Raw genomic sequence first — 23,128 nt, forward strand, 5'->3', positions numbered from 1 at the left:
GTTGCTGACCATAAATCTTCATTAACATTGTTTGGTTAGCCTTAATATTTAATGACACTGATACAAGCAAATTTCAGAGGACTATAATGATGTTAGCTTATGATTGTTAAAAAGAGTACAAATTTTCCAAAATATTGTAATGCTGATGGACTCTTGGATTCTGTTACATAAAATTGCAGATAATGTTGTGTAAGGAATAAGACAGTATGTGAAGGCTTTGCTTGAAAAACATTTTCAGGACATTAGTTTTAAAGTAGATTTAATAGCATAAAACACAATATTTCATTCAAAACGGTCACAGGTCTTGTTACTAGAGGCCGCCTATCCCCAACAACTACTCCGGCAAACAATTATTGATGAGCATTTGAAAATATTTCCTAAAACAGCCGTGACCAAAGGTTGTGTCATATAGGCACTTGAGAAATCGTTCTCTGTAAACTGTGAGAAAAGCTGCAGAGGAAGAACTCAGTACTGGTAATCCTGGTGCTATTAAAATAAAAATACTATTTAGTAGAGTGGCCAGGTCACATGGAACAAAAATGCCCAACTAAAACTGCTTTACCAAGTTATTACTAGGGGAATACTTGGAAAAAATTACAAATTGATTTCTCAGGACCATTAATGATGAATGAGATCATGAAAGTGGTGGGTGCATATATAAAATTAATAAAAGAACCATATATATGAAGTCATGTCTCACGTCATCATATGCATCTGTTTATTGCGATTGTTTCCTGCGGTATTACACTGATCGCAGTAGAGCATCTACAGCCCCAGCCCAGAAACATATGAAAAGATGTTTTGGTTTTTATGGTTTATCTGAACATACTGTTACTGACAGTGGAATCCAATCTACATTAGAAGAAATGTGTCATTTTGTTAAGTAAATGGAAAAATTTATCCCACTAGTCCATTAGGGCACACATCAACAAAGTAGCTGGCTGAAAGATTAGTAAACATCTTCAGGACGTATGAAGAAACAGTCAAATGTCTTATTCTACTTTTTCATTTACAATAAAGAATGACTCCAAATTGTAATAGAAGACAGATACCTGAAAAAAAGTGCTCTTGATAAGACACACAAAAGCAATACTGGACTTGATGACAAATTAATCTAAAAGGAATTGTTTGAGATAAAAATATTTGTAAAAATACCAGAAAGACAGCTATGTAAGTGACAACATTTAACCAAGAAGGTTCAGTGTACTTTTAGGATACCACTGGAGAAGACCCAATATGCATTTCAGGGATTATATATAAAACATTAAAGTAAATGAACTTATTTGGAAACTTCCTGTAGGAGATATTCTAACCAGTTGAGAATTAGACTTGGGGAAAGGCTAAGGATACTGATGTTCCAGATAAAATGAATCCTGATACTCAAGCTTAGAACAGTGAATGTGCTGATATTCCAAATTACACCAAGTCTATCTCCAGTCCTGTCTTATTCCCTGATTCATCACTAGGGAATGGTTTACAAATCTGTAAGCCAGATGGACCATTGAGCCAAGAATCTGTACCAGAGCTAAAGAAATCACAAAAGGTTAGAAAATCAGTTTGCTGTTTTACCATGAGACTGCCGACACTAATGGCAGGCATTCTGCACTTGAACATACACAGACCATACCTCTCAACTGTCCAGGATTTTGCAAAGCATCTTTGATTTTGCTTTAAAGTTTTGCCTTGTCCCTAGTAGTTTTTTTTTTTCCTTGTAAATTGCAGAGGATTTAACTCGTTCAATAATGACAGACTTTAATGTTTCTTATTGTTCAAAAAATGCATGCTGATGCAAAACCCGTCATTCTGTTATCTTTTAAGTGAATTTGAGTAATATTTAAAAACTGCCCCTGATTTTGGGCCTTTGTCCCACCATTATTTTTGGCTTCATCAAGAATTCTTAAGCAAAGAAGACACATTATGGAGCTTATGGAGCTATTGGGACTCCAGATTTGAATCAACTACCTTATCTATGAACGGTGTCTGTGGGCAATGAAATATCAATTTGCTACAATAAATTATTGAATGGGTGTAAGCTAAAGAGATCAATATATATTAAAGGGTACACAGTTGTCTGTAAAAGTGGGCCTGTACATCCCTAAAGAATGTGACTGCTCATGTGCAGTGTGTCAGTTTGTGCTTTGTAATAAACTGGATATATATATATATATATATATATATATATATATATATATATATATATATACTCACTGGTTGCAGCATCTGTTTCTTCTAATAATACAATTTAAAACATGTAAGAATAAACTACTTCAAAGAACAGTATACACTGCCTTGTAACAGACAATGAAATCCATTTTGTATGCTTTAAGAAACATTGACCTGGGTGTGAGGTGACACAGAATATGTCCTTGATAAATGTGAATATCATTGGTATGTTCTGTGAAATGCAAGCAAGAAACCTCACCTCAATAAGGCAGTGATTGAATTTTAAAAGTATTTTTAAAGATAAGTCTTTCAACTCTTAATTCTCATCACCATGATTTTTTTTTGTTTTATGCTTTATTTATCTCTGTTTATTAACATGGCTGAATTTGTTCATGCCATCCAGGTTTTAACATTTTATATGCCTTTTGGTTTTATAGGCTACACTTTCAGTATAGTTAAGCATTATGTACGCAATGATTTAAAGTGACGGTTTACATCTTTTAATTCATCTAGGAGCGACCCACTGAAAGCTTCAATAGCCCACTTCATGCAAATGTAAATAAATTATGTCTCTAACTTTATTCTAAAAAGGATATTTAAAAAGCAGTGATCAGCTGCTTTGCATGTGAGTGATCCATTTCCTACAATCCCATAGTTATGTCGACATAAATGAGGGAGCATCTACAGAACCTGCAAAAAAGCAGAAATGTGGGAAGTGGGATGATTTTAAAAATAAAATCCGTACCATCTGCTTTAACTTGCCTGTTAACTCGCCCATATGAATTATCCTTTGTACTGCACCAATGACCCTGGATTAGAAGAGTGGAGAAAATTCTTAGAAATGTAACAAGTTGTAAATTTCCACCTACCATTCAACTGAACTTTGGTACCAAATCCACACTGGCAAGATGAGCTGTAATACACAGTGCTTCGTGAGCAGCATTAAATTAATAAACTGTGACTGTTTGCTGTCTATTAAAGGCAGCAGGTAGCTTTTTAATCACCCCTTGATCTGACTTTCGAGTGATCCCTGTAGTGCAGCAATCCCCCCAGTACCACATGACAATGGAATTCTTCAGCAGGTAGGGAAGGCAATAAATTTTGTACCTAACAATAAAAAACTGCATTTATATATGCTGCTTCATGGGAATTGGTGTGCTGACTTTTAAAAAAACTTTAAAAGTAAAACTTCATAAAATGTTAAACTGAAAAAACGCTATAAAGTTGTTGTCATGTCATTAAGGTTGATCTCTTCCTTTGATCATATGACTGCTGCTTCTGGCACGTGACATTTGAAGTTTGTGCGTTTATTAAAAGTTATTATCAAGTGCAAAGTGTGTATGGACAATAGGGTAAATAAAAAAATGGCAGATGTTACAAGAAGAAATGCACACTTTCCATGATGTCTGGAAAATCATGGAAACTGAAGTATTTCTTTATTCAAAGCTCTATGTTTACTGTGCATAGACTGTTATTTATGTAATGAAATCCAACATTTTACAGTGACGTTACAGCAAAGCCATCAAAAACGTGACAAGGAGTTTGTCACATAGAGTAAGCTACAGAAACAGTGACTACAATAGCAGTATATTTTGAAAGTTTCAGTAAAATGCACATTTGGACTGACTTCAGTCTCATTCTGAATTATACAATTTCCCCAGCCTCGTTCTAAATTATACAATTTCTTCTGTCAAATGCAACATCCTTCACTGCGGGATTGGTTAGGTGTGCCAGCAGGCTGATGTTAGTAAACTTTTTCCTGTGGGGCCTGAATGTAAATACAGCTGCTCAGAAATAAAATTTGCAATTGAACAGGTTCATTTGCCACTATGACCAGTTTCCATATGCTGTGAAGGCATTAATAATGATTTCTTTCATCAGCAACTATCCAACATGCATGAATGTGATTGACCATCTCTGGCCTTGGATGATTCAAGAGATTCATGTTACAGCTCTTACTGGGCTGTGTTTATGCAAGAAGATTCTGGGCCCTAACCCCATGGAACAGAGGGATGAAATCCTAGCTGTAATGCACATGATACTTGCATTAGCAGAAGCACAGACGGGGAAGTAGACAGGCTGAGGAGGACAGAAGGGAGTAGCTGGGGGGTCCTGCGAATAGGAGGTGGCTCTGGATTGCCACTTGGATGACACTAAGAGGATGTACAGGGTGTTATCTCCATGGGAAATGGGCCTGCTGGGTACATGGTGGCAAGAAGTGCGCATCCAAACAGGACATATGTGGATGCACTCTGGCTTCCCTTGTGAGAGCACACTATGCAGTTTGAGCTTTCACAGGGCTTAGGATCTCCACAGGGGCTGGCAGAGTTTCTCCCTGAGTCCAGCAGACTAGCCAGTTCCCTACTGTCTGACTCTCATCTCTCCGAGGAAAGAAGGCATGACTGTGCTCTCCAGTTAAGGAGTTAAAGGGTAACAGCACTCTCAGCTGGCCTGGGAGATGTTTAGTTCTCACCTTGAAAGGGGAACAAATGCAACAACAGAGCACATGAAGGGGAGCCAGTGGTTAAAGCCCATGGGAAAAAGGGGGATAAAAACAGGAGGAGCTCTTGACTCCATTCCCTGAGTACCATTCTTAACATCACAACACTGTAGAGGTTGGTCACTAATGTGTAATTCTAAGGTTTGTGTACGAAAGCTCAAGAGTGTGCTGTCTTTCAGATTTCACTTTTCTGCATGATATTTTGATCTTGGAATTGGTATATATAAATACCAGGGTTGTGGGAGTGTAAGGATCCTGCCCCTACACAACAACAACAAAAAGATGTTTTTGCTGTTTTTGTAATCTCGACAGTGGATCACAGCTGAGTGATCCTGATGGACTGAGAGCTATGTTATATGAACTGATGGCATTTCCTTTTGACTCATTAAGAAGCCCTGCTTCCCTTACTAAGCATAACAAAGTGTGCATACTGCTTTACTGCCCTCAGAATTTTCCTGACATTAAACATGATGGTCTTATCAAAATTATGCTGTTGTACTAACAGATGCCACTGATATGTACTTGGTGGTCGCTGGGCTGATAAGGAAAGATCCATACTTTGTAAAATTTGAGTCATTTTATGTCACAATTTACCGGAAAGACAAAGAAAAGTGCTGTATCATTTCTTTGTGACACATAATTTTGCAAGGTGCTCCTTTCAGATCAGAACTACATCGATAATTGCAGGCATTTAAGAAAGTGAAAATGTTTCATTCAAGTTTAGACCAAGGTGAGGTCACTTGATACTGGACGGTTAGATCCCAGACCTGAAGAGCTAGTCTGCAAAGAAGATAGGACCTTGTACCCCTTGTTTGCTGACATACCACATCACTGTGGTATTGTCTGTGAAAATCTTGAGGGGCCAGGAATGGAAGAGGTGAAAAGCTTTTAGAGACAGAAAAGAACCCTCATCTGTTTTATGTTGCAATGGACTGACCTCTGATGAGGAGGCCAAAGACTCTGAACCTTTAGTGGGTCACAAGAGGCACCCCATGCCTTCTCTGAGGTGTCCATGAAAAGCTCCTGAGAGGGAACTGCAGCCTAAAAAGAAAGCCCCGGATTGAAAGAAAGTTGAAGAATCCACGGCTAAAACTTGAGCTTGAGACAAGGATGAAAAGGAACAGGGAACTGTAGAGGGTGGCAATGCTGAAGTTACACTGAAGTGAGGTACCACTGAAGTTTCCTCATGTGGAGCCTGGCAAAAGGAAGCATAGAAATGGTGGAAGCCATAAATCCAAGGACCCTGAGGAATTCCCTGGCCATGACAGAGGACAGAGGAAGAAGAGATTGGAAAATGGCTATCAGAGACAGAACCTTGGTGGAGAACAGATGCCAGCATGGGAATTGTCTGAAGCCTGCACCCGAGGAAAACATGATCCTGGAAAGGTGTCAGAATAGAATTCTGGAGTTTTATGATGAATCCCAGACCATGTAAAAGACAAGTGGTAAACTGGAGATCCTGTACCAGACTGCAGAGCAAAGGAACTTGAAGAAGAAGATTGCCTAGATAGGGGAAAATCTGTATACCTAGAAGCCTGTAAAAAGCAATGACAGGAGTGAGGCATTTAGTGACTACCCTTGAGGCAGTAGAGAGGCCAAAGGGCAAAGCACAGAACTGAAAATGCAAGGAAGAAACAGAGAGACATAAAAACCTCTTGAAGAGAGGATGAATAGGGAGGTGAAGGTATGCATCCTTGAGATCTGGAGAAACCAGAAAGACCTGAAGAAGCAGAAGAAGAAACAACGTCTGAAGGAATATGATCTGAAAAGAAGGGATCTTGAGAAAGATGTTGAACAGGGAAATATCCAGAACTGGCCTCCATGTACCCTTCTTCCAGGGAACCAAAAACATTCTGAAATAAAATCCTTTCCCCACCTGGGAAGGAGGAAGAGGCTGAATGGTGCACTGATCCAAAAATTATTGTAGAACCTATGGGAAATTGGGAAGCTGTTCCTGATGAGGTTAAGAAATGCCTGAAAAGGGAGGAAGGGCCTTCCAAACCATGAAATATCCCTGGCAGATAATGGACAAAATCCAAACATCTGACGTGAGCAGATGACAATTTGGAAGAGACAGTGAGCAGCATAGGGAACCTGGCCAAGGGACGGGGAAGGCCAAACATCAAATAGAACCAAGCGTGTCCTGAAAAGAAGGTTTCTGGGAGGAAGGAATTTTTGTAGATTTAGCTGGAGAAAAATGTTTACAGCCCTTCTTACCCTTAGGAGTGGGATGAGACTGCCTATGAACAAAGGCAGCTTTGGATGGATAGTTCCCCTGAAATCTGGGAACAGGAGAAACAAAAATATGTTTCAGTTCTTGTACGGCCTTACCCTTGTACTGGAGGGACTTGAATAAATCAGTTGCAGCAGTCATAAAAAAGACTCTTGTTATCCAGAGCAGCATCCAAATTTTTGGCCTTGATATCATCATGCAAAGCCTGAAGACATAGCCAAGAATAATGTTTTATGTCTGAACCAAAGGCAGCTGCCCTGGAAGAGGCATCAGCTGCATCATAACTGCATTTGTCCGAATGGTAGGCAACTTGAGAAGTGGAACCTAACAGGGAAAGGGCAGAAGCCATACCCTCAGAGTCAAGGATGTCAACAACACCTTAGAAATCTGGGATTGGACTGCCAAAATAGAACAGGTCATGTGGGTCTGGTAGTTAATGGCCCTAAAAGACATGGTATCAGCACTGTAAACTTTCTTGCCCAATCTTTCCATGGCCCTACTATTTTTATCAGAAGGCAACAGTTTGGTGGAGGGCAACAACTTGGACAGCTTGTCAGAAGGTCATTTATAAAGGAATTTGCAATCCTCAGGCACCTTGTAGAACCTATCCGGCTTCTTTGGTGCAGGAAGTTGGGAGTCGGAGGCTACAGAAGCTGGAAAAAAGGTATCCAAAATGGCAGCTAAATCAAGAGGAACAGCAAATGGTTTGGGAGACTCCATCTGTAGGAGCTCATATTATCTTTTTTGAATATTAGAGACCTAGGAACAATCTCACTTAAAATATTCCATCATGTGGGCAATAATATCCCCAAAGGACAACTCTTCCAAAGGGAAATCTGGACTTAAAGAAACCTCTTCATCTGAACCATAGTCCCAGAAGAAAGGAATTTGGGAAGAATAGGCCAAGAATTCTTCCCCAGAGTCCAAATCCTCATCTGAGTAGCCCAATTCCCTAGGTCTCTTAACAGGAGTGGAACACCAGGTGAAAGCAAGAACACAGACCTGCTGGAGGAGGCTTTATTGGCAACAAAGCATTAAATAAACCCAGAGTGAAATACTGCCATTCATGCTGGGATCCTTAACATTAGGGGAAATATGAAACAGGAACCACCAAAAAGTAAACGCTCCCAAACCAATCACCGTAGTAAAACTTGTAGAAATAAAAACAAAGTACGGGAGCAGACCTATGCAAAAAGAAGTTGCATAATAGTGATATTCATTCCACGAAACAAAAATTCAAGTCCACGAAAGTCTATAAAAATCAGAAGGGCTTTTATTCCATATACAAGACAGGTAAGCGCTTTCGCCAGAAGGCTTTTTCAAACCATTAACAAAAAGCACAGGAAACACTATACCTTATATAATTCATCAATTAAGTATGCAAATAAATAATGACATCACTACAATAAAATTTAAAAACTCAAACTAATATAAAAGTTGATACTAGCGTGTCAAAAATATATATAAAAAATATATGTAATATATCTTCAATACTACATCAACATACTTTAAAAACAAAAATTACAAAGAATAAATAATTTAAAATACATGTCATCTCACAACTAATCTCCTATTCTTTAACACGGGCTTAATTGATATTTTGTCATTCAAGCCTGGGTTTATATGTGCACTAAGCTTGATGATCCATCTTATTTCAATCCTTTCTGTATAGTTTCTAACATCCCCACCTCTAATATTGGGTGTATTAATGTGAAGAACCATAAATTTAAAAATGTGTGACTCATCCATTTCATTCACATGTTTAGATAATGCATTAATACTAGATTTAATACGTATTTGATATGTGTTCCTTAATTCTATCCCTAAGCCTTCTGTCAGTTTTACCAACATAGAAGGCAGGGCAGGAACTACACTGAGCAAGATAAACCACGTGTTCTGTATTACAGTTAGCTTCCACATTTACTTTAAACCACTGGGAAGTAAGTGGGTGGACAAACACAGTGTTTTCACATATAAACTCACAAAAATTACAATTATTGCATGGAGAGGTACATTTAGAAACTAAATCAAAGCCATATGAATAGGTAGTCCTGGGATAACACAAAAGTCTATATAAATTCTTCATATTCCTAAATAAGAAGACAGGATTGTCACCAACTACCTCTCTAATACATGGATCAACAGTTAGAACACCCCAATGTCTCCTAATAATATCTTTTGCATTTCCAACATCATGTGTAAAAAATAAAGAAAATTTTTGGGCAGAAGTGTTTATATTAACAGTAGATGTTAATTCCTGTCTAGCTTGGTAAGTATTGATTGTCCCTATCCGAAAAATATGGACAAGCCATATCAGATCTATTTTGTATGACTGCTTCAGTCCCTTCAAGAATCTCATCAAGTCTATATGACCTAGCCAGCAATCTCTCTTTCAAATCAAACAATTCCTTTTCACATCCTTTTTTCGTAGGGTTGAGCGTAGAGGCTCTAATGGCCTGTCCTTTAATAATGTTTTTAAAAACATATCTAGGATGCATACTCCCTCTGTATAATAAAGTATTTTTATGGCAAGCTTTCCTGTAAACCCCAGTGTTTAGCTTGCCACTACTCAACCTCTCAATTGTAACATCCAGGAAAGTAATCCTTGACATTGATTCGGTCATGGTAAACTTTAAATAGGGTGTAAGGGGATTCATCTCTTCAAAAAAACATTTTAACTGTCTGTTGCTACCCATCCACAGAAAGAAGACATCATCCCCAAAATGTTTGTAGAAAATAACATATCTCTGGAACATAGGTAGAACAAATACATTTTCTCTTTCTCAATAAGCCATGACCAAGATGGCGTAGCTATTGGCACAGGAAGTGCCCATAGCTACGCCATCTTTCTGAATGTACAAATTTTCATTAAACAAAATAAGGTTGTTCTCCAACACAATTTCCAACAGAGAGCATATTAAGTCCACCTTTACAGGACTAAAGACAGTCTGTTGTGTTAAATAATTATGAATACTGTCAACACCTTCTTGGTTCGGAATCACAGTAAAAAGAGATTTAACATCTAAAGTTACCAGAACAAAATAGGCATCATCCCTAACTGTTTCCATTCTTGTATACAAGTCTAATAAAAACTGTAATGCTTGAAGAAATTAGATTGTATTCAATTATACAAATTGATGATCCAAGCCTGTGTTTTAAGGCTTTATGATACTTTGGATGACTTAGTTAAGAGCCATACGATCAGTTTAGAGCTATATACATTTTTAGGGTTGATAATCCATTAATACCCACTATTCAGGGCCTGCCTAAGGTTCATAAAGATCCTCTCCACCCTCCCATGAGACCCATAGTGGCAGGTAGATGGTAGGTTACTGAACCCATTTCAATTTACATAGAAAAGTTTTTAAGGCCCATAGTTGATGAGAATTCTGTCATCTTAAAGGATACAAAACAGTTTTTATTAGACTTGTATACAAGAATGGAAACAGTTAATGATGATGCCTATTTTGTTCTAGTAACTTTAGATGTTAAATCTCTTTTTACTGTGATTCCGAACCAAGAAGGTGTTGACAGTATTCATAATTATTTAACACAACAGACTGACTTTAGTCCTGTAAAGGTAGACTTAATATGCTCTCTGTTGGAAATTGTGTTGGAGAACAACCTTATTTTGTTTAATGAAAATTTGTACATAAAGAAAGATGGCGTAGCTATGGGCACTTCCTGTGCCAATAGCTACGCCAACTTGGTGATGGCTTATTGGGAAAGAGAAAATGTATTTGTTCTACCTATGTTCCAGAGATATGTTATTTTCTACAAACGTTTTGGGGATGATGTCTTCTTTCTGTGGATGGGTAGCAACAGACAGTTAAAATGTTTTTTTGAAGAGGTGAATCCCTTTACACCCTATTTAAAGTTTACCATGACCGATTCAACGTCAAGGATTACTTTGCTGGATGTTAAAATTGAGAGGTTGAGTAGTGGCAAGCTAAACACTGGGGTTCACAGGAAAGCTTGCCATAAAAATACTTTATTATACAGAGGGAGTATGCATCCTAGATATGTTTTTAAAAACATTATTAAAGGACAGGCCATTAGAGCCTCTACGCTTAACCCTACGAAAGAAGGATATGAAAAGGAATTGTTTGATTTGAAAGAGAGATTGCTGGCTAGGTCATATAGACTTGATGAGATTCTTGAAGGGACTGAAGCAGTCATACAAAATAGATCTGATATGGCTTGTCCATATTTTTCGAATAGGGGCATCAATATTTACCAAGCTAGACAGGAATTAACATCTACTGTTAATATAAACACTTCTGCCCAAAAATTTTCTTTATTTTTTACACATGATGTTGGAAATGTAAAAGATATTATTAGGAGACATTGGGGGGTTCTAACTGTTGATCCATGTATTAGAGAGGTAGTTGGTGACAATCCTGTCTTCTTATTTAGGAATATGAAGAATTTATACAGACTTTTGTGTTATCCCAAGACTTCCTATTCATACGGCTTTGATTTAGTTTCTAAATGTACTTCTCCATGCAATAACTGTAATTTTTATGAGTTTATATGTGAAAACGCTGTGTTTGTCCACACACTTACTTCCCAATGGTTTAAAGTTAATGTGGAAGTTAACTGTAATACAGAACACGTGGTTTATCTTGCTCAGTGTAGTTCCTGCCCTGCCTTCTATGTTGATAAAACTGACATAAGGCTTAGGGATAGAATTAAGGAACACTTATATCAAATACGTATTAAATCTAGTATTAATGCATTATCTAAACATGTGAATGAAATGGATGAGTCACATATTTTTAAATTTATGGTTCTTCACGTTAATACACCCAATATTAGAGGTGGAGATGTTAGAAACTATACAGAAAGGATTGAAATAAGATGGATCATCAAGCTTAGTGCACATATAAACCCAGGCTTGAATGACAAAATATCAATTAAGCCCATGTTAAAGAATAGGAGATTAGTTGTGAGATGACATGTATTTTAAATTATTTATTCTTTGTAATTTTTGTTTTTAAAGTATGTTGATGTAGTATTGAAGATATATTACATATATTTTTATATATATTTTTGACACACTAGTATCAACTTTTATATTAGTTTGACTTTTTAAATTTTATTGTAGTGATGTCATTATTTATTTGCATACTTAATTGAAGAATTATATAAGGTATAGTGTTTCCTGTGCTTTTTGTTAATGGTTTGAAAAGCTTCTGGCTTTACCTGTCTTGTATATGGAATAAAAGCCCTTCTGATTTTTATGGACTTTCATGGACTTGAATTTTTGTTTTGTGGAATGAATATCACTATTATGCAACTTCTTTTTGCATAGGTCTCCTCCTACGTTTTTATTTCTACAAGTTTTATTAGGGGACATATCCTTTGTCTTCTGTTTCTTTTTCTACAGGATGTCCACTCGAAAAACTTTTGGAGGGTCAGAACCCTGACATGACTCTATAATGGTGGTAGGAATTTTCTTCCTCACTAAAATCTGAGCCAAGGTTCCCACTCAACGTCAGGTACAGACACTGGAAAAGCCTACGAGGACATGCAAGACTTGGGATCCATGACAGCCTCTGATGGAGACATGGCAGAGGAATCCAAATTTTGCACCTGACAGTCTTCAGGGCTTTCACTAACCTCTGGAGAGACATCCAGGGGCTGGACAGCAGTCAGATCAGGCCTGAATTTTTTGGCCTTTATCTTTGCAGATGGCTGGCCCTGAGGATGGAGGATTCCACCATTGCACTATAAGCCAACAGCTTAACACATTGGATCTGAAGGTAAATGGACAAAGAGGAAAGGTGACTCTGTAGGGTCTTAGGCACAAGCACCTGGCAGACAGAACACTGAGTATGGCTGTGGGAAGCAGCCAAGCAAAAGCGACACTGGTTGTGATGGTCTTTATGCCCTACGGCATGTATGGGGAGCACATGTGTGATGTACAGCACCTATAAGAGTTGAAGGTTTTAGTATACTGACCAAATGTTGGGCTATGTTTAGCAGGACAGCCATTAGGTGAAGAATACTGCAACAGTGATATGGAAGGACATCTTATCAGAGAGGAACCACTCACTTCAATTTTTGCCTCTGATCCCTCACACAGCCTCCTATTTAACCTTATTATTTTCTCAGGGAGTGCAAATGCTTCCACTGCCCTACTCATAAAACTCCAGCTTACTCTGCTGAATGCAACACTGAACAAGCATTTCTAATTACAGTAGAGAGTCGATTATCCGAATGTCGATTATCCAAAATGTCAATTATCAGAACCAGCCTTCCAAAGTTTTCAGGAAGGAAAAATCATAAAGTCTGAATATGTAAACATTATACATATTGGCTTGAGCATGTTTTTTTGAGCCTGTAGCCATCTCATTTGTGAAAAATATTCTTTATTGTCCACTGGAATCAGTGAATGGTTGAAAAGCGTATTCCTGCATGCAGAAAAAAAACAAGATTTGAACAAGTTTTTATCTGGTTCAATTATATGTTTAATAATCTGAACAGTTTGATTAGCTGAGCTACCCTAGGTCCCAATTAGTTCGTATAATCAACTTTCTACTGTATGACTGTTTTAATATCAAAAAGGGGCTGATATAACCAGCTACCTGCTACAATTATTTACTAAACAGTATACAAACCTAGACTTCTCTCTATTTTTGAAAAAAAAAAATAGCATTAATAGCGGTTAGCTACAAAGGTGGTTAGAATTGCAATGATACTGCTGAGGGTTTGGCATAAGGGTTAAGGCATTTACCTCACAGACGTATGTACAGGGATTGATTCTCATCTTTGAATACAAAATTGTCTAGGCTTAAAATGGCCCACAAGGGCAGCTAGTCTAGTATTTACCTATTATACATGGAACTTAGCTTTACTAAAGTCAGTGCAGAACTAGATTTATCAGTTTGTACAACTAAGTGCAACAGTATTGCTGATGTATCTGAAAAGATAGTACTTGTATACTTCACATTATTAATTACACTGAACAAACACATTTGCAGTTACAAAAAGAAATGCAGTAACACTGCTGACCTATGGACAAAGTGGAATCATTTTCAACTTTGCTGATATCACTGCAGAAGTGAAATTGTCATTTCTGCCTTGCGTAAAAAATTACATTAACACTGTGGATGTAGACAGATGGTGTTTAGAATTCTTTACTAGTGTCAATGCACAATGTTTTTATCATTATGAGAAGAACTCCAGTACTACTGCTGACTTACATAGAAAGTGACGATCGTTAGAAATGTCAGTCCAGAACTGGATTTATTGTTGCTGCCTTGTGAAAATAGCTGCATTAATACAGCAGATGTCAGCAATGGAAGTTGGATTTTCGCTTTACTTAAGTTGTTACACAAATGGATTTGTCATTATGGAAAGATCAGCGGCAACACTGCCAACTTACATAAAAAAGTATGGTAGTCAGAGCTGGATTTGTCATTGCTTGTGCAGGTAATTACATTTATACTGCTGTTGTGTAGATGGATGTGCAGACAGGTTTTCATTAAAATAATTGCTGTAATACTGTTGGCTTACACAGAAATTAGTGACAGAATCATCACTTTGTTATCATCCCTGCATTTCTCATTGCTGCCTTGTGCAAGGAATTGCATTAATACTACCGATGGAGACAGATACAACATTTTTACTTTACTAATGCTACTGCACAACTGGATTACCCATTGACTGTGAACAGAATTGCAGTTACCCTGCTGACTTGGATGTCCAGTAACTGGCTGATTGTCAGATAGGTGGCAGTTAAATTTTTTGCTTTATGAATGTCACTGCACAACTTGATTTGTTATTACGTGACAGACAATTGCATTAATATGCTGCTGGCTGTTAATGCACAGTAGACAAACAGTAGTCAGAGCTGCTGCCTTGCTTATAAAGATGTTAATGAGAAATTCTGCTTTACTGATTCTTACAATATTAAATGTAGTAGACCCAGGTTCCTAATACACATGCACTGCCACCATATCAATAAATAGACACATGTTCAGTAATAATTGCTGTGCTTTCATTTTCTGTGAATATACTTTTTGAAATAATTATTTAATGTTAAAAAAATCCATTACTTTCTCAAAGACTTTGTGGCCCCTGTCTTCACCATGTGTCCTGATTTGCCTTTCATACAAAAAGGTTAGTCCTAGTGATCACTGGTCTAGAAATACTTGAGTGCTTTTTGAAAGTGCTTAAATTCATATAAAGCAACCTGTAATTAAAGTTGTCCCACCCTATAACTTAGGATCACTTGGTTCTCAGGCTTTCAGTTACAGAGGTCCTTATTTGTGAAAGTTACTTCCAGGTTTGCTATAAGATTCTCAAATACTGACTAGCTTTAAGGATGTTTGTATTTATATTTTGTTTATCCTTGACTAGTGTTAAGGATGTTTGTATTTATATTTTGTTTGCCCTTTATTTTGCTAAATTTTATGGCAGCTGTTTACAGGCACTTAAATAAAGCTGAAGTTGAAGAGTCCTCACTAGTACGATAAGTTCATGCAACTGAATATAATAGGTTTAGCATGCTTTATAATGCATCATTTAATTTGTCTGTTATCCAGGTGAACTCATAAGGTGCAATTTCATCTTGTTAGGAGCAACTCAGGAGTACTGCTGGTTCTTATGATACATCTGGAGATTCTTTTCTCTTATGGAACACCTCTAGATTCTTAAATATGATTTGCATGTCTGAGGTATTTATTCTCCTTATAAGACTTTTGGACAGTGCACTTGCATATTTATAAGAATAACTAAACTGCAGATTTCAAAGTAAAAACTATATTTCAATTTCTAAGTCCATGGAGCCCTTAGTATCTATTACAGTTATATGACGGTTGTGCCTGGCCTGACCTTAAAGTTGAAACATGGAAAAGTAAACATGTATGCTGTTACCGTGATCTGTGTTTTTGCCCTCATTATCATTTAGTGCATTCTTTCGGCTGTCCAGCTGAACTCCAAAGGCACTTCCAAGAGAGGTAGAAGTCTTCGGATAGGACACCTCCATGACATTAATGTGGCAGTTGGTCGGACAGAAGTCACTGCTGTGCAATGGTGAGATCTTTGACTTCGCCTGTTTAAAAGTGGGCCACGCTCTGTTCCTCAGCACACGAGAGAACTGAAAAAAAAAACAAATATCTTAAAAACAAAATGCCCAAGAAGACTAGAAAAAGTATACTTTAAAAATTAAATATATATTAAATCTAGGTTGTTAAATTCAATTACAGTAGCTGCTTTACTATGTAGACAGCATGAATACATATATACATACAGGAAACTATAAGATATATAGATGGGCATATGGATAGATAGAGATGATCTAGATGATACAGACATAGATATAGACATAGATATCGATATATATCTCACTACAGGAAGTTCCATTAATACACAAAAGCATCAAAAGAAACTACATCAATGGAAAATATTAACACCATTCTGATCAAAAAACAATACAAACAAACAGTCTCAAATGGAAGTAACTAGTTTTCCTTTTGCAATCACCTAATCCAAACCCCAACAATACCTACAAGCATAATGTGTCTGAATACTAGTTCTGCTATTGAAATGATTTTTGATAAGATAATGTGTAGAATTAGGGTTAGAGTTAGGGACAGAGGCAGATTTAGGGTTAGCAGTCATGATTCAGGATGCGCTGGAGGCTTTGTGAAGCTAACCCTAATCTTAAACTTGCACCTGTCCCCAGTCCTATACATTCCCTTATGAAAAACCCAATCCATAACAGTACCACTATTCAGGTAAAGTACTCCTGTCGGTACTGCTAGCATTTGGGTTAAGCAATTGCACAGGAAAAATATTTGTTTTCTTTTTGCGACTGCTTTGCTTTTCAATGATTTTGTTTTTCATTAAGAATGTTGTTGATGGGATAGCAGTGATTTACTTTGTTTCAATGCATTTGCACATTGACAAAACACTCTACAATCATATTTACATGCACACAAACATGCATACACACACACACACACACACACACACACACACACACACACACACACACACACACACACACACACACAAAGTCTCAATTACATAGCTTTAAAATATCCCTTCAAACAGGTATTCCTAAACAGCCCTGTTATACAAGAAGAATCAACTTATCCCACTTTACTACTGTCATCTTTCTTTAACTCTTTGCTATCTAAAACCAAAGGAACTATCAAATTTGCACTACCTAAATCTTACTGTCCACATTCATCAGTTTCCGATCTCCTGCTTTTTTGATAATCTTCTGCTTTGTCTCTTCCCACATCTACAGCTGCTACAAAAGAAACACTTTAATTCATACATCAAAAATACTTCATCTTTTCATGTTGCCATAAATATGGGTATTGTTGAACTAATTCAAGTGTAGCCAATACTATACAGTTATAGCTTATGTTTTATTTTTGTTTATTTTATACCCTGAAATACTTGTAACTGTCTTAAAGTATCCCACAACACCATAATGTCAGATTCAGGATTTGTCAATTACAAGATAATAGCATCTCCAAACAGAACTAGTTTTCTTAACTACCACAGCAATTATATCCCTGAATGTGTGAATCATACATATTTCTGGTTAGAAACTCCAAGTATAAAGCAAATTGTAGATGGGAAAAGAGGACATTATTGTTTGTTCCCTCTATTCAAACTCAGCTTGTCAGAACGGACTCCTCCCATATTTATTTTTGTCTTTAATCCATTATAAATTTTTCTGATGAAAGATATCATTCTTTCACCATCCAGACTGCTGTCCATCACGTAAGAACTTAGTTCAGCCCTACCCTAACAACAGAACACCAAGATCCTCCAACAAATTATTACTTACACCAACTACACCTAATAACTATCCCGGCTATTCCCCATTCTTCCATCAAATATCCGAGTCCTGGAATTCCATACCTCAAATGATACTAGCACTAGCAATACATGCAAATTTAAAGCACTGCTTAAAGAACACCTAGCTAACACCTGGCTATGCACTAACGCAGGTTGATCTATTCAGTCCATCCTTTTTCTTTCAACCATAATATCTTTTCTCTTTTTATATTCTAAGCTTCTTTTTTCAGTGCCCACCAAATTTCATCTTCTGTCTACCTACCTATAATTCAGGACTTCTGAAATCACTTTACACCTGTCTCAAGTCTTTTATTTGCATCTTCTTTCCTTCCTTATCAGCTCAGCTCCACCTTGCCTTGCTGTCACTGTTTGAGGTATATTTACCACTAACATCTATTTTTTCTTGCCTTCTCTACCATAATATATGCTTTTCATAACATTTTCCTTCTCTATCAAGATATTTCACCTAAAAATCTACCATGTCCCTATGATGGTACAATCTACTTTTATTTGTCAGTTTGCTAATTAGCATTTTTATCCACTCAGAATATCATTATTCTGTACTGTATGTTTTGTTAGACATCTCTTTGTTATTGTCAATTGGTTGTTTAGCTTACTTACTGCCTATATTTTCTGTATTATACTGTACTGTGTTTTTTTGCAATGTATTGTAAAATCATTATGTCTTTCTGGTATTCATCATCATCTTTCGGTTGTTCCCATTAGGGGTCGTCACAGCAGATCATCTGTTTCCATTTCTTCCTGTCCTCTGCATCTCGCTCTGTCACACCAACCACCTGCATGTCCTCTCTCGCCACATCCATAAATCTTATCTTAGGCCTTCCTCTTTTCCTGTTACCTGGCAGCTTCATCCTTACAATCTTTTTCCCAATATACTCAGCATCCCTCCTCAGCACATGTCCAAACCAACGTAATCTTGCCTCTCTGGCTTTGTCTCCAAACCTTCCAACCTGGGCTGACCCTCTAATATACTTATTCCTAATCCTGTTCACCCTCATCACACCCAGTGCTAATCATAGAATCTTTAACTCTGCCACATCAAGCTCAAACACCTGCCTTTTTGTCAATGCCACTGTCTACAACCCATATAACATAGCTGGTCTCACTACCCTCTTGTAGACCTTCCCTGTCACTCTTACTGGTACTCGTCTGTCACAAATCACTCCTGACACTCTTCTCCACCCACTCCATTCTGCCTGCACTCTTTTCTTCACCTCTCTTCCACACTCACTGTTACTCTGAACTATTGATCCCAAGTATTTAAACTCATCCACCTTCGCCACCTCTACTCCTTGCATCCTCACCATTCCTCAATACTCCCTCTCATTCACACACATATATTCTGTCTTAGTCCTGCTGACCTTCATTCCTCTTCTCTCTAGAGCATATCTCCATCTCTCCAGGGTCTCCTCCACCTGTTCCTTACTCTCACTACAGATCACAATGTCATCTGCAAACATCATAGGCCACGGGGACTCCTGCCTGATCTTGTCTGTCAACCTGTCCATCACCATTGCAAATAAGAAAGGGCTCAGAGATGATCCTTGAAGTAACCCCACCTCCACCTTAAATGCATCCGTCACTCCCATCGCAGACCTCACCGCTGTCACACTACCCTCGTACATATCCTGTACCACTCTTACATACTTCTCTGACACTCCCGACTTCCTCATACAATACCACAACTCCTCTCAAGGCACCCTGTCATATGCTTTCTCTAAGTCTACAAAAACACAATGCAACCTTTTCTGACCTTTTCTGTACTTCTCCATCAAAACTCTCAGAGCAAACATCGCATCTGTAGTCCTCTTTCCCGGCATGAAACCATACTGCTAATCACTAATCATCACGTCCCTTCTTAACCTAGCTGCCACTACTCTTTCCCATAACTTCATGCTGTGACTGATCAATTTAATCCCTCTGTAGTTACTACAACTCTGCACATCACCCTTAATCTTAAAAATCGGTACCAAAACACTTTTTCTCCATTCCTCAGGCATCCTTTCACTTTCCAAGATTTCATTAAACAACCTGGTTAAAAACTCCACTGCCATTTCACCTAAACACCTCCATGCTTCCACAAGTATGTCATCTGGACCAACAGCCTTTCCATTCTTCATTCTCTTCATACCTATCCTTACTTCCTCCTTGCTAATCCATTGTACTTCATGATTCACTATCCCCACATCATCCAACCTTCTCTCCCTCTCATTCTCTTCATTCATCAACCCCTCGAAGTACTCTTTCCATCTCCTCAACACACTCTTCTCGCTTGTGAGTATGTTTCCCTCATTATCCTTTATCACCTTTACCTGTTGCACATCTTTCTTAGCTTGGTCCCTCTGTCTAGCCAATCGGTACAGATCCTTTTATCCCTCCTTAGTGTCCAACCTTTCATCAAACTATTCATATGCCTTATCCTTAGCCTTTGCCACCTATCTCTTTGCCATGCACCTCATCTCCTTATACTCCTGTCTACTTTTTTCATCTCTCTGACAATCCCACTTCTTCTTTGCCAACCTCTTTCTCTGTATACTCTCCTGTACTTCCTCATTCCACCACCATGTCTCCTTGTCGTCCTTCCTCTGTCCAGATGTCATACCAAGCACCTTTCTAGCCATCTCCCTTACTAGCTCTGCTGTAGTTACCCAGCTATTTGGTAACTCTTTACTGCCATCCAGTGCCTGTCTTAACTCATCCCTGAACTCCACCTCACAATTATCCTTTTTCAATTTCCATCATTTGATCCTTGGTGCTGCCCTCACACTCCTCCTCCTCTTCTTGATCACCGTCATCTTACAAACCACCATCCTATGCTGCCTAACTACACTTTCCCCAGTCACCACTTTACAGTCTCCAATCTCCTTCAAACTGGCCCTCCTACATAAGATATATTCCACCTGTGTGCATCTTCCTCCACTCTTGTATGTCACCCTATGCTCCTCCCTCTTGTTAAAATACGTATTCACCACAGCCATGTCCATCCTTTTCGCAAAATCCACTACCATCTGACCTTCTGCATTCCTTTGTTTAACACCATACCTACCCATCACTTCCTCATACCCTCTGTTCCCTTCACCTACATGCCCATTGAAATCTGCTCCAATCACCACTCTCTCACCCTTGGGTACAGTCATCACCACTTCATCCAACTCACTCCAAAATTTTTCTTTCTCATCCATCGCACACCAACTTGTGGAGCATATGCACTAACAACATTCATCATTACACCATCAATTTCCAGCTTCATAAACATCACTCTATCCGACACTATTTTCACCTCCAAAACACTGTTAGCATACTGTTCCTTCAGGATAACTCCTACGCCATTTCTCCTCCCATCCACACCATGATAAAACAATTTGAACCCACCTCTGATACATCTAGCCTTACTCCCCTTTCATTTGGTCTCTTGCACACACAATATACCAACCTCCCTTCTGTCCATCATATCAGCTAGCTCTCTCCCTATACCAGTCATACTGCCAACATTCAAAGTTCCGACCCTCACTGCCACAGTCCTAGCCTTTCTCCTCTCATCCTGCCTTTAGTCATGCCTTCCGCCTCTTCTCCTCCTTCGGCCAACAGTAGCCGAATTTCTGCCAGCACCCTGTTGGCTAACAGTACTGGTAGCTGTCGTTGTTAACCCGGTCCTCGACCGATCCGGTATGGAAATATTTGCATGAATTTTTTTGGAGAGGTTTTATGCCAGATGCCCTTCCTGACGCAACCCTCCCCATTTATCCGGGCTTCGGACTGGCACAAAGAAATGCACTAGCTTGTGTATCCCCAGTTGCTGGTATTGCAGAGCATGAATTTGCATATAACATTTTTTATGAAGGAGCTTTTATGAAGGAGCTTTTCTCTCTGGCCTCTGCTGAAAGCGGGCCTCTGGCCCAGTCAGACATCCCCGGTAAACAAATGAAAAATAAATAAAAATAAAAAAATAAATATTATACAATTTGGGAATGCAAATACCCTGCACACATTTTCTGCATCCAAGCTAATAAACAATGATGTAATGATGAAGTATGTATGTATGTACATATATATATTATCTCTAAATCATCATTATATTAATATAATAAAATGATTGTCTCCCTACCACAAAACCACACTGATGCATGTTCATCAGCATAACTTTAAAAAACAGACCCATGTCCAACACTTTTGCCATTCTTTTAACTAATATTGATACAAACACTTGTAATGTTGATTTAGTATCTAAACTGGTCTGTATGATACAGAATATACAGGATCCTGACCCTCCGTAAGTAATACTATCACTACTGCCTTTTTTGACAATGCAAGTATCCATACTTTGAAAACAGTATGCAAAAGCTTCTTCTTTCATCTAATTTTCACATTTATCCATGGATTTCCCTGCTGCTTAATTATACATCATGTTTTTTAGTTCTGCTTTATATAGTTAACTGTTGAGCCTTCACATTGGCAAGCTTTGAAATATCTGTGTCATGCAAAAAAAAAATCTTCCAATTGTACCCCCACACATAAACACACAAACACACACACACACACACACACACACACACACACACACACACACATACACGTCTTTGCTCTACATAGATTTAAATAAAATTGCCCACATATTTATTTATTTATTTAGTTATTTATTACATTTGTTAACCAGATTATGTCTGACTGGGCCAGAAGCCCGTTTGCAGTGGAGGCCTGGGGAGAAAAGCTCCACAAGCAGTAACAAAGCTTACATTAATTATAATTAATATAATACAGTAGACATTATAGAAAACAAACAATAATACACAATTATACAGAGTCTGTAAGGTTAAACAGAAATACTAATTACAGAGACTATTGTTAAGTTAGAAATACTAATTACAAAGTGTGCACAAAATAAAATAAAATCAGAGACAGTATGTAGAATATTAACAGTGATGAAAGGCATGGAGTTGTTAACTATGTACAGAATGTCTGAAATAAAAAAATAAAAAATTATGACAATCAAATTAAAACAGAGTGCAAGCTGTTATGGGTCAGCAAAGTTAGAACAAAGATGCAGAGAGTATATCTGGAGGTAAAGTAGGTTAAGGTATGGGAGGTAGTAGCCTGGAGAATGACAGGAGCAAAGCCAGTGTTTGGCTAGGTAATTTGTTTGGAGTTGTTTGAACTCATGGTGGTGAGGATTTTGTGTGATGGACTGTGGAAGAGAGTTCCACAGTTTGGCTATTTTGTGGGAATAAAAGGAGTCACCATGGTAGTTGTGGGGGCGGGATACCTTTAGTATTAGCTTGTTGGAGGATCTGAGAGACCGGGTAATAGTACTAAGTTGGACAAGGTTAGAGAGAGAGCGGGGCAGTTACTGCATCGGTATATTATTTTGTGGGCCATGGTTATTTGGT

At 38.0% G+C, this 23,128-nt stretch overlaps 1 protein-coding gene across 1 annotated transcript in view; it reads right to left on the reverse strand.

The window, feature by feature from the left end:
* The window catches only part of PREX2 (phosphatidylinositol-3,4,5-trisphosphate dependent Rac exchange factor 2), a 1,787,099-nt gene that overhangs the window by 681,936 nt on the left and 1,082,035 nt on the right, over positions 1–23,128 (reverse strand). Inside the window, exon 25 of the mRNA XM_044066265.1 lies at positions 15,780–16,002. Coding sequence (XP_043922200.1) covers positions 15,780–16,002 — 223 coding nt within the window. The remainder of the gene's footprint in view (positions 1–15,779; positions 16,003–23,128) is intronic.

This window comes from Protopterus annectens, chromosome 3.part1 (assembly GCF_019279795.1).
Source record: "Protopterus annectens isolate FY-2018-M chromosome 3.part1, PAN1.0, whole genome shotgun sequence".
Taxonomy (NCBI): domain Eukaryota; kingdom Metazoa; phylum Chordata; order Ceratodontiformes; family Protopteridae; genus Protopterus; species Protopterus annectens.